A 15,005-nucleotide genomic window follows, 5' to 3' on the forward strand; every position below is an offset into this window, starting at 1 on the left:
AGCCGTTGGGCTGATAGCACCAACGCCATGCCATGGTGCTGCCCGTACGGTGCAAACACGGAGAAGGGACGAGGAGGGGGGAAGTACATCGACAGTGGTGATAAGATCGGGCGTGAGAATAAAAAGAAGATTGCAAGATTGTAATCTTCTCGACAAGCTACCCTAGTGCACAACAGACACGCCATTTCAACAACCCGGACGAATGTTGTTGATGCGGACACTAACGGTAGAACATGGGAAAAGCGATCGATCGGTGGCAGCGGCGCTGATCTGGCCGGACTGTCCGATTCTTGTGCGAGAGATAGCTAAATCAATGAAGCCCGCTATGAGTGTGGCAAGTCTAGACCGATTAGCAGTTAGTTATTAGACTGAGAAGTACGGAGCACATAAGGTGGCCAAAGACGGATGCAGAATATTACATTCGATATCTATTTTTCTCATGCTCCCTGGATACAGAAGTTTTCGGACTGAATGGGGGGTTCCCCTTAATTTCTGTCATATACCTATAGCCAAGTCAATTATCATCCGCAACAAAATTTTCCAATGCCGTGTTACCAGGGAACGGGCCACACCGAGTTATAAGTGTACGTGATACAGATACTGAATAGATGCGGTGAGAGAAGAAGAAAAAAAGACACTCCCGCCACGCCGCCCACACTCGCGGGAGAGGGGCACGGAGGTGGCGCGCAGCCGTGCGTGCCGGGTACCTTGCGTTGTGTGGTGTTCGTGGGACGACGACAGGTCTGGGGGAATGGCGAACGAGGCATCAGTCGACCCCAGCGTCACTTGCTGCTTTGGGAACAACCCCCCCATCTCGCCCCCCCCCCCCCCCCCCCAAAAAAAAAAAAAAAGCGAGGACCCGAAGATGGCTTCTGTGCCTTGCAGCAGGATGATGGTGGAAAGTGAACAAGCATATTACATGCATGCAGTAGCAGCAGCAGCAGCGGCAGCAGCAGGAACATGTGGTGCTAGGGAGGAGCAAGTAGGTAATCAATATCATCCAGCCTCCAGCATCTAGGCACGGCATTGATGCAACGTACCAAGATGGTGATATAATCTAGCCAGCTCCACCAGGCATCTGACTTACAGCATCTGGAGATACGGCAGGTCAAGCGGGCGAGTGGTTTCGAGGTGGCCTGCCTTGAAGCTGTGTCGATGTCGTGTATAAGGAGTTCGTCTCTTTACGACATACTGAGATAGATTATCCTCGGCTCGTTGATTCCAGGGGCTTGGGTTCGTGTTTGACTGTGCGGGGTGTCTGTGTCCTGTAGGTGATTCTGATGTGATGCTCGAATCTGGAGTACAGAGTTCTGCAGGTCCATCAAGTGCCGCACGCCAGGAGAAGCCCCCAAGCCCAAGTCACGTTCCAATGGGCTGGGATGTCGCTCCTTCCTTCTCAGTCGAGCGGCCTTTGAATGCTCAATGCTGAGCTAATCGTCTCTTCAACGGTGTGTCCCCCCACTTGAGGACCCTCGCGAAGAGGGGCACCGCCGAGATAGCTGCTGTCACCCAAGACACTGGGCCAGCCCGTCCAATCAGCCAGCCGCTGGCTTATCTTTACGCTCACATTTTTTACGAATCAAGCAACCGTCGCCCGTTGTGGTCCGAGGACCCACTGCTCTTGACCAGGGAGAGCGGGGCTGCTCGGGTGGCGCATTGATGATGCCGTCTTCCAGAACCTCGCGTAACTCGAGTCCAGTCCCTGTTCAGCGGTGGCTTTCGTTTCCTTGAGAGAAATGGGGGGCCGAGAAGTGCCAACCCCTCTCTATACTCTCTCGACCCTTCTCACAAGTCTTGTGTCACTGCAAGTCTCGTGTATGTACGTTACAGGCAAAGCGACAGTTGCCTGTCGACTTCAAGTCAGCAAGACTGCATGATTTAAAATCTGCACTTTGTCATCAATGGCCGTCTGTTCTAATTTGTATCAGAAACCCAATTTCCTCTTGCTGCAGGACGGGTCGGGTTGGTAGCATAATTGGGGTTGACCCCCGCCTTTTCGTCTGGTTCCGAGTAAAAGGCACAGAGCAGGCACGTATTTCATATGGCTCTCAGAGAGAGCAATGCGCCTGCCGCGTGCTGTGGTGCTGATGTCGCGCTCACAACCACCACGGCAGAGTTGAATGAGACTAGCCCAGCCTAGCAGTGGTCTGTCTGTCTGCGGGTCTCATGGAAAGTGCAGGCATGAAGTGTGGCCACACTTGCCTGCAACTAGGTGCCTCCTTCCCCCCTTCCATTGCCGTGCATGTTCAGTTGTGCTTTCGCGTTGCGTTGATCGATAAGCTAGAGAGGGCCGGGTTGTTGTCGTGCCACCCCTCATTGGCCCGAGCGAATTGCTTCTTCGCCCGAAAAAGTCGGAGGGGGGGGGGGGGGGGGGGGAAAGGAACATGGCTGCCAGGCCCTGCTTAGCCCCATTTTCCTTCTGATCGTGAGCGTCTTTTTACTCGCAGCTAGTGTCATCCCACGCTGCTGCTCTTTTTCTTTGCCCGATGCCCTCTTGTCTGTTTGCGTTCTCTAATTTCGGAAACAAGAAGAGAAATCACCACATGAAGTACGGTATCTCGGGCTAAAAAGACGCCCAGGCCATACAAGTCGGTTCACAACTCTGAGCGAAGAGGTTGAGAGCAACACCAGCAGCATTGTCAGCAGTATCAGCCTCGTCCATCTGCAATACGCAGTACACACGCCGTTGTCAGTCATTAATACACCACAAGCTCTCGAAACCCAGCCTTGTCCGCCTCAGCCGGTGAGGTTTCTCCTACCATGGCAGACGACAGCCCACCGCAAGACTTCATACCTCTAGTGCCGTACAATGGCACCGGCCCAGCAGGAGGGAATGCCCTGACTGACGATCTGAACATCTGGTACCAAGTAAGCTCACCTGTGCCGCATGGAGATCGCGGATACCCGATCGATCAGACGGGAGCCGGGAGACGGACACGCTGACGCCGCATATCTGCATTGCTACAGTCAGGCGACATCGGATTCATGATCATAGCAACTGCCCTTGTGCTTCTCATGATCCCAGGTGTTGGGTAAGTTTCAATGTTTGGACTGCAGATCAAACCCTCCCCTCCCCAAGTGCGTGCGTGCTCGTCCCAAGCCTTTCTGTGTTAGGATCATTGGCCTGGCTGTATGTTTTGTTCATCTCTCTCTCTCTAACAAACGAAACCCACCCACCATGCAGCTTCTTCTATTCTGGCCTTGCGCGGCGAAAGTCCGCTTTATCCTTGATTTGGCTGTCGGTTATGGCCACGGCCGTCACCACCTTCCAGTGGTTCTTCTGGGGTTATTCCCTGACGTTTTCGCACACGGCCGGCCCCTTCATTGGCGATCTCGCCAACTTCGGCTTCAGGGACGTTCTCGCCCAACCGTCTGTCGGCTCGTCTCGCATCCCGGATCTCCTATTCGCCATCTACCAGGGCATGTTCTCGGCCATAACAGTGGCCTTGGCAGCTGGTGCCGTGGCTGAGCGAGGCAGGATGCTTCCCTGCGTCCTCTTCATGTTCGTCTGGTCCACGATTATCTACGATCCCATCGCTTGCTGGACGTGGAACACATCCGGGTGGTCGAACAAGATGGGAGGTCTTGATTTTGCCGGAGGCACGCCCGTGCATATTGCCTCGGGCTCAGCCGCACTTGCATACTCGATGATGCTTGGGAAACGCCGCGGCCACGGCACACACGAGCTCAACTACCGGCCGCACAACGTCACCCATATCGTCATCGGGACTGTATTCCTCTGGGTCGGGTGGTTCGGATTCAATGCAGGCTCTGCTCTCGCTGCCAACATGCGCGCCGTCATGGCCGCGGTGGTTACTAACCTCGCTGCTTGCGTCGGTGGCATCACTTGGTGTGTCCTCGACTACAGACTGGAGCGGAAGTGGTCGACTGTGGGGTTTTGCTCCGGTGTGGTTGCCGGACTGGTTGCCATTACTCCCGGCTCTGGTAAGTTATCTGTTTGGATAACCCTGAAGTGGTGTTTCGTGTGCACATCCCTAATATGGTTTGCAAATAAAGGTTTTGTTCCAGCTTGGGCTGCTGTTATTTACGGTATCCTCGGCGCGGGATTTGCCAATTATGGTACCAAGCTGAAGTTCATCCTACGCATCGATGATGCCCTTGATATCTTCGCCGTCCATGGTATCGGCGGTTTGGTAGGAAATATCTGCACGGCCTTCTTCGCGGCTGACTACATTGCCCACCTGGACAATGTGGCGGTAATTCCGGGCGGATGGATCAATCAACACTGGGTCCAGCTTCCTATCCAGCTGGCTGACTCTTTCACGGGAGGCGCTTACTCGTTTGTCGGTACAACCCTGATTTTGTTCACCATGAATCTAATCCCGGGCCTGCACCTCCGCGCTTCCGAGGAGGCCGAGATTCTTGGCATTGACGACGCTGAGATTGGCGAGTTCGCCTACGACTACGTCGAGCTTACCCGCGAAGTGCTCAACGACGTGGACGGCGAGACTGGTAGTGTCTTCTCGGCGGCTGACCGTAACAGTGCCATTCGCGACTATCCTCCGGTCGGGAGGGAGAAGAACGCCATTCACATGATGGATCCACGCATGTATGGAGCGGGACAGTCTAGTCAATAATCACCAAGGTGCCCTCGTTTCTTTTCATGTTGCCAAAACGGCCACTTCTTTCCCCCTTCGTCTTTTCTTTTGTTCGTATACATGTCATACTCTGGGCGGGGAATACAGGAGCGACACAGGGGAGTTATGGTGTTTATTATTATCTCTTTCCTTTCCTTGGTTGGCCTGTGAAAGGAAGAACAAGGCGTTACCGTGAATCGCAAAGAACAGGCCAACAATGAGTGGAAGTTTCATTCAAATGAGGCCCATCCAAGACGGGTCTTGGAAAGGGGTCAGCTCAAATTTAGACGCAGCCCCGAAAATGTGAGAAGAGTATGCGTAATGACGGGATGGGAAGGCGAGCTCGCCGCGGAATCGTAAACGGAATTTATATCCCGACAAGATGTTGTTCAATGTAAATATATAGAGCTAAATCCGAGGTCCTTCACTTTTAATGATTTGCAAACTTTACCGCTCAGGTGGAAACACTTGCGCGTGCTTGGTTGAGATTCTTTTCCGTAATAGCGAACACGGTGCTGCACGCCCCGGGAATGGCGCCCTCCCCCAATTCTCCTCATTTGGTTTAGCGCGGCCATTCCTTACGCCTAAACATAAATAAAATTACCTCCCCCGGCGTCTCTTTCTTGTATTATTGACCTTTGCTCTTCTCCTCATATTCTTCGTAATTGCACCAGCATGTAATACGGCGGTGTGTGATCCTTAACCCCTGTTTAATTGTTAGTCTGTATCGCTGTTTAGGGTGCCGTTCTTAGCAGCCTAGACCCGCTAATCTCGGCACCTAAAACACTACATTTTCGGCGGGGTAACCGAAGCAATTGCTCTACAACACCTATTCCTTCCGTCGTCAACAAGCAAACGAGCTCTGCTCCTTGAAGTCGCCCTGGGTGCACCAACATTCTATCTCTATCATCAGCTATCCGCCCATATGGATAGCAAAGCAATCACACCGCCCAGCTCGATTGGCTCCCCCTCAATCGGCTCCCCTTCAATCGGCTGACTCTCTACCCGGCAACGCCTCCAGAGACGGCATCCCCCAACTCCCCCACACCATCCGTGAGCTTACCGGTCTCTGGTGTCGATAAGATTATCGCCGAAATTCGCAATCGCATCTGTGGCCGAGTCGAGGTCGAAGAGGAGTGGTGGTGCATCAGCCTCAACCGTGACGAGTTCAAGGCTTTTGAGGCGCGTTTCGAAGCCGAAGGGGACTACCGCTAGCCAAAGTAGGTAGCCTATCCCTTTGTCCCTCTGTCTCTCTGCCCCTCTTCGTCTAGCTGCCCCTTGTCTAGCATTACATTAGCTAACCTCTGATTAGGTATGATACTTCCCTCAGCTCGCCAAGTTCGTCTTGCGAATGCCGGGCACTATCCACGAAGCCGTTGTCAGAAATTTCGAACACCTAGTTACACAACAGCTAGATATTATCAAGCAGAGTAACGACCAAGTCGCTGCCGATTTCGCTCGGGGCGTATCCGTAGTAGGAAGTCCCAAGATTGAGAGCGATGGTGGTTCCCATTACCCAGACGGGTCGTTTGCGCACGAAGATGCGGAGGTAGAATGTGTTATCTTGGAGGTCTCCCATTCACAACAACGACAAGATATGCCATTCCTTATAGATGACTATATCCTAGGTTCAAATGGGCGGACCCAAGTCGTTATTGGGGTTGACCTTGAATACCGGGAGGAGAAGGGAAAAGAAGCCAGGGTCACTGTGTGGCGACCAAGATATATTGAGGAAGATGGGGAAGCCGTACTTGAAGCAGCTGAGACGGAAACGAGTATCTTTCGGGCAGTGAATGGTAGTTTGGTCGATGGGGAACGGATCCTTCGCATCGGGCTCAAAGATTTTTGGTACTGGCCTGATTACCTCAGAATCGATGACATCCCCGGGGAGATTACTGTTTCGTTTTCTCAACTTTACGAAATAGTACAGGGGGCTGAGGCTAGAGCGGAGTGCAGGGATCGTGGGCGCAGGAAGATCCAGCAAGAGAATCATCTGAAGCGGCCAAGGGTTCGGTCACCACCACAGCAACTCGCAGAATCAGGCGAGGAGCTGTTTAAGGCAGCCGAGAAAAGAGTCAAGAGGAAGCTTAGCGACCAGTAGGATCCTATTTTGGGGCAGGTGGCAAAGATAGAGCTTGTAGAATATTTAGACCCGTGGATCCTGGGTTCTGGGCGCCACCCCCATATATATATTTTTAAGCTATAGTCTGCGCGCTCCTTAATACGTAGCCATAACCATATCCTTTTCCTGCTCTGTACTTCTTCCTTTCTGTAGCTTTGAATCTAGGCTTATTGGTTGCGAAGTCCTCCATCTAAGTTCGAAACGGGGCGGCGTATACCCAGATCCCAAATGCCCCTAGAACGGATGAATTGATCAATTATGTTGTGCTGTCTCTTGAAGCCCACCTAGATACTCTTTCGACCGTGACGGAGATGCGCTAGGAAGGCCGCTATGATATAGGTACACCAATGGTACGTGTAAGAGACTTGTGCGCCTGGTGTTAAAGCCGCCGAAAATGGCAGCATACGTTTGCCAAATTCGGCGGCCAGAATAACGCTTTCTCTGTTTGTGGAGTATTTTCATGTCGACTTAATAGCACAGTGCATGTAAATGCATGGTATCCTGGAAAGTACAAACCAATCCCTAGAAGCTTGCCCTACGAGGTAGAGGGGGTCAAAAACCGGGGGTACTTGGGATCCAAAAACGGGTCCCTCTTTCCCTCTGTTAGTGACCCACGGACCTGTGTAAATTAACCGTTATAAAACGGTGACTTCCGTTTTCGAACAGGCTGCCTCCTACCCTATGCCCCGCTGAAAGAGACCTCGCGATAAGCCAAATTAATAGCTAGCCGGCTCGGTCAGAATACGGGCCCCAGCGTACATGCCTTTATGGCGTACCGCTATGTTCTCGCTTCGAGCGAAATTCCAGCGTTGTCTAATCGTTGCGCGAGCAATTAAAGGCAGTCGAATACAAATCACTCGCGGCGACTTGGCTAGCGCTAGAGTATTAGGTCAATACCAGTGGCTTGCCGCTATTAATATGGTTCTTACGTACGGATCCGTAGTAATGAGTGCATTGGGAAGCTAAAACTAGAAGGAGGAAATCTCCCTACAAAATGTGTGGGCGAGAACTCCTCGGCATGTGTAAGGCACCCCCGCCACAGAAGCTCTCGCCAGACATCCGCCGCCAGGGTTAGGGTTGGCCCCACATTGGGGGATTCACCTGGTATTCGTAGCTTCGGGCCTTCGGCCACTGAACTTAGAGAAAACAAGCTATTCCATCGACAAATTTTCACCCCCGAGCCCCAAGCGACCGAGCCCAGCAAATACAATGTCCGACAAAGACAAGATTGCACAGCTCCTTCGCGAGCTGGAGGAAGTCAAGGCACGAGAGGAGGAAGCCAAGGCACGAGAGGAGGAAGCCAAGGCACGAGAGGAGGAAGCCAAGGCACGAGAGGAGGAAGCCAAGGCACGAGAGGAGGAAGCCAAGGTACGAGAGGCGCGAGAGCGACAAGAGAAGGAGCGGCTTCACCTGGAGAACCGACGGACCACGCTCAACGAATACCTGGGGAACTGCCACAGTCTTCTCTACGACAGCCTACGACTTGCCGACGCATCCATATCTTCAACAGGCTTCACAAATGTCTTGGGCAAGTACTACCCTAAGCAACTTCGTCCTTGGACCGAGTTCGAAACCGTCCTCCTGCCACGACACTTCGGTTTAATGAGCAGGATCTGTGGCGAGAAGCGACGCTTCCACCAAAAGAGCACAACCATGGATCTGGGGGCGGTAATTGCCCGGAGGGCAGCTGGTAACGAAAATGCGATCGAATACTTCGAGAAGCTTGCTGTCGAGGAGCCCGTTGCGGAGATCGTCGGTGTCCTCGCGACCGACGAGGAAGCTCGCGTCGCGTACGACTTTACGGGGTTTCGGTTTAGCGGGAACCTCCGCGAGCTCACACAAACGAGTAATTGGAGTGGGATGATAGAGGGTGAGACCAGCGAGGGTGGTTCGGAACAACGACGGCAAGCTGGGCCGAACAAGCGTCTCGCGCTCGAGCAGAAGCATAAACACCCAACGATACAACCGGACGGAATCGGCTTACGAACACGAACCGACGGCGGCCAGACCCAGGCCTTTGTATACGACTATAAGGCAGCCCACAAAGTCGCTACCGAGCATCTTCGGTCAGCCGTGGCGAAGGAGCACCTGTTCCGCGAGGTCGTCACCCGGGTCAACGGTGTCAAGCTCAGCCGCGATACTAAAGTACAACACCGGGAGGAGGCCGAGGCATTCATCGCCATGGCACTGACCCAAGTCTTCGACTATATGATTACCTACGGGATATCATATGGCTATATCGCTGCGGGACGGTCGTTACTACTGCTCTATGTCGATAGGAACGACCCGCAAACGCTGTACTGCCATCCGTGCCTGCCGGCCGACGATGTGGGCGAGCTGACCGGCGACTGGACCGACCGCCTGTCCCGTATCGCAGTAGCTCAGCTAGCCAGCTTTTGCCTACTGAGTTTTCAGTCCGAAGCTCTTAGGGGACCATCACTCCTAACAACATTATCTATGGCGGAGACAACACTACAAAAATGGCCGGAGCCATATGAGGATGCGGCCTATCCCGGGCTCAAGCCCGCCGAGTCATCGTCCACGCAGTCATCGTCCGCGCCGTCATCGCAGGCCTCGGACGGCTCGGAGTTTGAGTCTGACGCGGAACCGACCGGTCGCAAGGTGGGCTTGCGGCCTCGGTCGTCTTGTAAGCCAGCAAGTATGCTCCCCCAAGGCGATGAGGATGACGAGGATGACGAAGAGGACTATCCGGAATACGACCCATCTCAATCCCTACCGGCCAATAAGCGGAAGGACGGTCCGTCGAGTGGTAGCGAGGACGAGGATATCGCCATAGTCGACTCGGCACCCACCAGGCAATACTGCACACAAGCGTGCCTGTTAGGTCTTAAGAGACGGAAAGACTTGGACGAGAATTGCCCCAATATCTTATTACATCGCTCCGACGGCTCCTCTCGGCATCCCGTCAATGCTGACCAGTTTACCGATCTGGTGAAGCAGCAGCTCCTCCGGGATCCCTACTGGAAATGCCAGATAGTGGACTTCTGGAGCAAGAGAGGAGCGATAGGCTGGCTTTTCAAGCTGGAGCTTATTCCATACGGCTACACATTTGTCGGCAAAGGGACGCTAGGATGCCATCTCGGTCGTCTGAAGCACGAAGGCCAAGTCTACGCACGACTTGACGATCTCCAGGGCGAGTTAGTACCAGTACATTTGGGCCTCGTGCGCCTCGATCCTGGCTATATCCTACCGGGGTTCAAGTTCGTCGTTCACATGATGCTTATGTCGTGGGCGGGCGAGACACCAGACGCCAGCGTAGAAGACGTAAAGACGCTGAAGGACAAGTCGTTGACGGCCATCTTGAGGAAGGGTGTTGATCCTATGGATCACTGCAGCGGCAATTTTCTCTGGAACGCAGAGCGCCGTTGCATTATGATTATCGACTTCGACCGAGCCCTCCTCTTCCCACTCCCCAAGCACCAGGCGGTTTCCAGGCTATCCGGGCCGCCCAAGAGGAAGCGTGGCCGTATCGAGGCCGACGCTCGGAACCGTAGGGCCCTTACTTCCCTATAAAGGGATCCCTCCAGGCACCCAATTTACACTTAACGGGAATTCTCAGATTGTCGGGCGCAAGGCCCGTCTTCTTGCGGATCGGCAGGAGTCCGAGGCCGGTCATTAGGTGAATGATGATTTGATAGGGAACGATATCTCTAGCTGGCCGCTGGCCTTGGCATTGTGGTTATTTTGTACATATGGAATATGGGGCAAAAAGTCTTCGTCACTCGCCAGGGTGCCCGGGTCCTCTGAATCCGTACGAGAGGCCGAGGGGAAGTCGTTTGCACTATATTTTGTTAGCGTTCTACATTCCCTTTGACCCCTCATTAGGGTTGCACCAAACTTGTATCTTAGAATCCACCCATCCATACGGATCCGTACCACAATTGAAGCTGAATTCGAAGTAATGATATATACACGCGTTACGAAATGTTTGCGATAGCGAGAGCTGCTAACAAATAGGGAGGCCCAGCTCCCCTTAAATAGACTACGCCGCCGCCGGAACGGCGAAGCTGGCGAAACGGTCATATTAACAGTGTGCCGCAAATTCAACGGTATTTTCGTCTCCCCGCCTGACAAACCTATCCCTGAATGTTTATTAGCGGGGGATTTCCCAAGGCTTTAGGAGCGTACGGCACAGTACATGCAGTGCAGGGACGGGACTGCCTTCCTGGGCCGCAGGGGCTACCGGACTGCACAATAGCAGCCGGTCCCAACGGCGTACGATGATATACCTATCTAGACCCCATTCAGCCGGCGAGTGAGGATCGAGGAGGAAATACATGATGGGCTCGGCGACTCTCTAGACCCCTATTTCCGGGCGGTCTCGTTTTCTCAAACTAGGCATTGCCACCTCACCCGGTGTGGCCTGGACCTGGACTTGGGCCTTAATATCTCACAGCTTGCCCTAAAGATTTTCGAGGAGGGAGGTAATAGGTATTGGAATCCCTATTATACAATCTTAAAGGAGTGTCTCTCTTCTAGAGATGCCCATCAAAGGCTTTTCCTAGCCGGTTTACTTGCAATAATCATGATTCATTAAGTACCTATCCAGGTACCACGTTAACAAGCATTCGGGGATTGGACTGTAAATCAACCATATCCTAGATATTGTCCAACTTGATGCCATGTATCAACACCAGCGCTCCCACGGCTCGCGCCACTTGACGCCGAGGATGTCAAAGATCCTCCGCTCGTCACTGCCCTCGAGCAGCTGGCCGTCGGTAACCCGGGCCCGGTCGCGCCCTCGCATCACCTCGGCGTACAGGCCCCGCTGGTTGAGCCGCATGCCCTTCTTGGACGCCAGGAGCCGCATGCTGCGGTTGAAGATGTCGTCGCCGGTGAAGTAGATGAGCGCGGCGCCGTACTCGGACTCGGGGACCAGCAAAAAGTCGATGCGCCGCCAGATTGGGGTTCGTCTTGGCGCCGTCTCTGCGCCGTTGTCGTCGTTGTTGTTAATGGCCATCTCGCCGGGCGGAAGCACGCAGCAACCGTGCCATTTGCTGCCCGGGCGGTCCTTACCCGGGCGATGGCTGTGCAGCGCCGCGAGCTCCGCCACGAGGAACCCCCTCTTCGTGAGGACGTCGACGAGGTCCATGAGGAACGGGACCAGTTCGCTGGCGGACGTGGTGTCCTTCTTAGTAACGATCAGATCGATGTCGCCCGAGCTGTTGGACCCGCGCCGGTAGCTGCCCCCGATGAGTAGTTCGACTGCGGGGTCTAGGTCGCGAGCCGTCTTCTTGACGTACTCGCCCAGAGCGGCCACCTCGTGGCGCGGAATGCGTGTGTTGAGGTCGTCGTAGTACTCGATTCCAATGCGCTGGTTGGCAGTGAGATCGGCTCTCTCCTTTAGATCTTCGAGGGTTCGGAACCCCTGAGAGACCCATTTGCTGGCTCGGCTGGTCCCGACATCGTAGATCTTCATAAATGTCTGGAGCGTCTGGTCGAGCGACTCTTCGTTTGCATAGTCGAGGCGCCGCAGATTATTGGTGTTGACGATTTCCTCAATCTTCATGGCGAGCCGTCTGCCAATGTTGGGAAGCAGGTAGGCTTCTTCCTCGGTCGTGATCTTGACCGTCTGTCTGCGGAGGGTTGATATGGCTTTTCGGTAGGCGAGGGTCCTCCACAGATCGCCTATCCTGGTGTAGTAGTCAAGCATGCTCTGTAGGACGTCGATTGTCCGAGCATTTGGGTTCTGGTCTTCGCCTGCGGTTTCCTTCGTTCCTCCGTGGTTGCAGGCAAAGCGATCCGCAAAGACAATGTCTTTCTTGCCTCCCGGGCGACCAAGTCTAGATGATTGCCTCTTTCTCGTGCGGTCATCGCTGTCTGAGCCACTTTCCACTTCTTGCTCCGAGATAGCTTGCTGCCCGCCTTCGGAAGGCTGAAGCTCATCTTCGTCCGCATCTAAAGGGAGATCTTTGTATTTCTGCATCAGCTCAATGTAGTTTGATAGCTCATCCTGAGCACTAGTCTCTGTCTCCGTCCCAAGAGTTTGCGGGAGGCCCGACATAGACTCGCCCGTCTGCAATCCGTGACCAACAAACTGGGCCTGGGCAGAGATAATAACTAGATTCCGAGTGTCCTCGGAATTATTCAGACCAATGTCTGCCTGTGGGTTTGGTTCATTGGCACTAATTTGAACAGATGATTCCGCGCTGAGCGTCGGCGTGGCATTCCGAGAAGCATGGCCGTGTCTTCTTGAGCTTGGTAGGGGCTCTTTTAGGGGCAGTGAAAGTTCCCTATCCCGAGATGGCAGCGCAGACCGAGCCGACTCTGAGGGGATAGGTTGGGACGGGCAGCCAGGGACACCATATCGGTGCTGGTGCGGATTGAGGAGGGTGCGGAACTGAATACACTCGAGTGGATAATCCTCATTCACAAGGACCAGAAAAGGAGCTAGGGCGGAGCCCAAAACAGGTTGGATGTCTTTGTGCTCCAGGCGCTTGTCGACGACGACGTGGGTGGCCAGGGATAACTCCCGAACCCACTTGGCGCCATACTCCTGGGCTCTTCTAATGCGAAGTTTCCTGGCAGGGGCAATGTCGTTGTTTGGAATATAGAAGAATGACAGGTCTCGGAAGATGCGGCCCGATTCGGGTACCGCAATAGTTGACTCCTGACGCTTCCGCTTCCGCTTTCTTAGAGCAGAGCTCATCGAGGGCGACTGGTCAACAAGTGCAGACGAGACGGCAGGAAGTGGCATCGTCGCCGTCCTCCGCAGCGACGCGACTATGTGGCGGTTTGAATCTGGGACTGGCGTTTCCTCGATGAACGACACGGCGCCCAACGGGGTTCGCCCAAGTCTGCCGAGCGCCCGGCCTGCGGGTTTCTGGGCAGTGGGGGTGGCCTTGATAACGTCAGGAGGCAGTGCGGTTGTGGATGGCGAAGGCGCTGACACAATCCGGCGAGGGCGATGGAAGGCTGTCCCATCTCTGGCAAGTTGTAATGGTCGAGAAAGAGGCTTTGCCTTCTCTGCCGGCTTGAAAAAGGCCCGCGATCTCGCCCGGTGGTCGCGCTCCTCAATGCCGACCTGGTCCTCCCCGTCGCTCAGGCCATCGAGTGCTTCCATGGCCTCAAAAAAGGCCACCTTCTCCTGGAGTGATTGGCAAGCCATTCTGGCTGTTGATGTGACCTAGAGCGTGGATGCCCGGTTTGCTGTGCTTGATAATTACAAGGGAAATAATTGGCACCAAGGAAGATGTGAAGTTGGGCGTTGGGTCCGTCCGACGCACGCACTCACTTATATGAGCGACGAGGGCCTAGCAATGGAGTCCATTTCCATCTAGAGTTACTTGCTGCCTAGGCGTGAGCCTCAAGGTCGTTGGTCCTTGCGCGTCATGAATGGATGTCATGGACGAGACGGGGCGGGATTGCGTGCAGCTTTAGTTAGGTTGACAATCCAGCTTAGCTCTAGCGCAATTATTCTGAGCGTTTGTAAAGTGGAGACTAACCAAAAAGCAACTGCCCCAAATCGTCTAAATTTAACACCAATTTACGAAGCTTTCACGGGTAAATACACGTCGAACCAATCCCATTATTCTCACCATTCGCTTTTTCTCACGATACATACCGGAATAAATTCTCGCTTTCTCATTAGGTAGGGTTGCTATTCTTGCTCCAAGGTTACCTATATGAATTACTGTAGCCGTTGATTTTCCCAGTCGCGACTGGACGACCCTTGCCCCACCTGCCGCGAGTAACGGGATTTCTCCCGACAGGCAGCCATGTCAGGGGGCTCCCCAGGGGAGGGTCCTCTCGCGAAAGTAGAACGTCGGCACGTGCATCGAGTGCATCTGCCCATTCAACGGAATAATTGGGTGTTAATTACCAATCCAATGTGCGCCTGTAGTAAAAGTGCTTGGCCGTTACAGACCTAATACTTTATACAGTACACAGGGCATTTCGTACGTACGTTAGATCCTGCAACGTCCCGCACTTCGCTCGTCTCGGTGCTCTAGGTACCCTCGGTACGTACTACTTCAATCCCACTCTCCCTTCATTGGCCGATGGCGGGGTAGGCGGTCTGTACATACCCATTGAAACGCCCGCACTTCCCCCTTTTATACGTTGCAGCTAATAAACCGTCCTGCCATCACTTCACAGTACCGATTAACTTTTGTCTCCCCGCAGCACGGCAACTGTTGCTGTTTTTTCTCATTCCGACCTCACATCGTGAGATCTGCCCCAAACGAGACGCGCCTTCCCTCGGCACTCGGTCGGGCTTCCGAGCTTGGTACTGTACTTTATCCCCAACTATGGCGAACCTCTTT

The 15,005-nt window shown here is 53.9% G+C and overlaps 6 protein-coding genes across 6 annotated transcripts; 5 read left to right on the forward strand and 1 right to left on the reverse strand.

The window, feature by feature from the left end:
- Nucleotides 1-1,721: 1,721 nt before the first annotated feature.
- B0T26DRAFT_688409 (uncharacterized protein) lies at nt 1,722-2,357 on the forward strand. Its single transcript, XM_060440986.1, has one exon. It carries the CDS (start codon nt 2,121-2,123, stop codon nt 2,277-2,279), a length of 159 nt encoding a protein of 52 aa, XP_060303304.1. The 5' UTR covers nt 1,722-2,120; the 3' UTR covers nt 2,280-2,357.
- B0T26DRAFT_688413 (ammonium transporter) lies at nt 2,354-5,044 on the forward strand. Its single transcript, XM_060440987.1, has 4 exons — nt 2,354-2,868; nt 2,968-3,032; nt 3,185-3,945; nt 4,018-5,044. The coding sequence occupies exons 1-4, from the start codon at nt 2,761-2,763 to the stop codon at nt 4,596-4,598; spliced, it is 1,515 nt and encodes a 504-aa protein (XP_060303305.1). The 5' UTR covers nt 2,354-2,760; the 3' UTR covers nt 4,599-5,044.
- An 872-nt stretch (nt 5,045-5,916) lies between these two features.
- Nucleotides 5,917-6,363, forward strand: B0T26DRAFT_688418 (uncharacterized protein; the record flags this gene model as incomplete). Its single annotated transcript, XM_060440988.1, has 1 exon — nt 5,917-6,363. A coding segment is annotated over exon 1 (390 nt), but the record flags the coding sequence as incomplete, so codon positions are not given.
- Nucleotides 6,364-6,525: 162 nt separating this feature from the next.
- B0T26DRAFT_688421 (uncharacterized protein) lies at nt 6,526-7,067 on the forward strand (the record flags this gene model as incomplete). Its single annotated transcript, XM_060440989.1, has 4 exons — nt 6,526-6,606; nt 6,641-6,695; nt 6,727-6,797; nt 6,970-7,067. Coding segments are annotated over 3 exons (207 nt in total), but the record flags the coding sequence as incomplete, so codon positions are not given.
- Nucleotides 7,068-7,697: 630 nt separating this feature from the next.
- On the forward strand, nt 7,698-10,679 carry B0T26DRAFT_688425 (uncharacterized protein). The gene has a single exon (XM_060440990.1). The coding sequence runs from the start codon at nt 7,930-7,932 to the stop codon at nt 10,252-10,254; it is 2,325 nt and encodes a 774-aa protein (XP_060303308.1). The 5' UTR covers nt 7,698-7,929; the 3' UTR covers nt 10,255-10,679.
- Nucleotides 10,680-11,044: 365 nt separating this feature from the next.
- Nucleotides 11,045-14,113, reverse strand: B0T26DRAFT_688429 (uncharacterized protein). The gene has a single exon (XM_060440991.1). The coding sequence runs from the start codon at nt 13,847-13,849 to the stop codon at nt 11,369-11,371; it is 2,481 nt and encodes an 826-aa protein (XP_060303309.1). The 5' UTR covers nt 13,850-14,113; the 3' UTR covers nt 11,045-11,368.
- Nucleotides 14,114-15,005: the final 892 nt, after the last annotated feature.

The sequence above is a fragment of the Lasiosphaeria miniovina genome (genome assembly GCF_030549165.1).
Source record: "Lasiosphaeria miniovina strain SMH2392-1A chromosome Unknown B0T26scaffold_1, whole genome shotgun sequence".
In the NCBI taxonomy this organism is placed as follows: Eukaryota; Fungi; Ascomycota; class Sordariomycetes; order Sordariales; family Lasiosphaeriaceae; genus Lasiosphaeria; species Lasiosphaeria miniovina.

What these genes read in the sequence shown, in the direction of transcription:
- B0T26DRAFT_688409 (XM_060440986.1), top strand. Translation starts at nt 2,121, where the DNA reads ATGAGACTAGCCCAGCCTAGCAGTGGTCTGTCTGTCTGCGGGTCTCAT.
- B0T26DRAFT_688429 (XM_060440991.1), bottom strand. Translation starts at nt 13,849, where the DNA reads ATGGCTTGCCAATCACTCCAGGAGAAGGTGGCCTTTTTTGAGGCCATG.
- B0T26DRAFT_688413 (XM_060440987.1), top strand. Translation starts at nt 2,761, where the DNA reads ATGGCAGACGACAGCCCACCGCAAGACTTCATACCTCTAGTGCCGTAC. An exon ending in CTCATGATCCCAGGTGTTGG is followed by an intron (nt 3,033 to 3,184) that starts GTAAGTTTCAAT and finishes CCCACCATGCAG; the next exon opens with CTTCTTCTATTCTGGCCTTG. An exon ending in TGCCATTACTCCCGGCTCTG is followed by an intron (nt 3,946 to 4,017) that starts GTAAGTTATCTG and finishes TTGCAAATAAAG; the next exon opens with GTTTTGTTCCAGCTTGGGCT.
- B0T26DRAFT_688425 (XM_060440990.1), top strand. Translation starts at nt 7,930, where the DNA reads ATGTCCGACAAAGACAAGATTGCACAGCTCCTTCGCGAGCTGGAGGAA.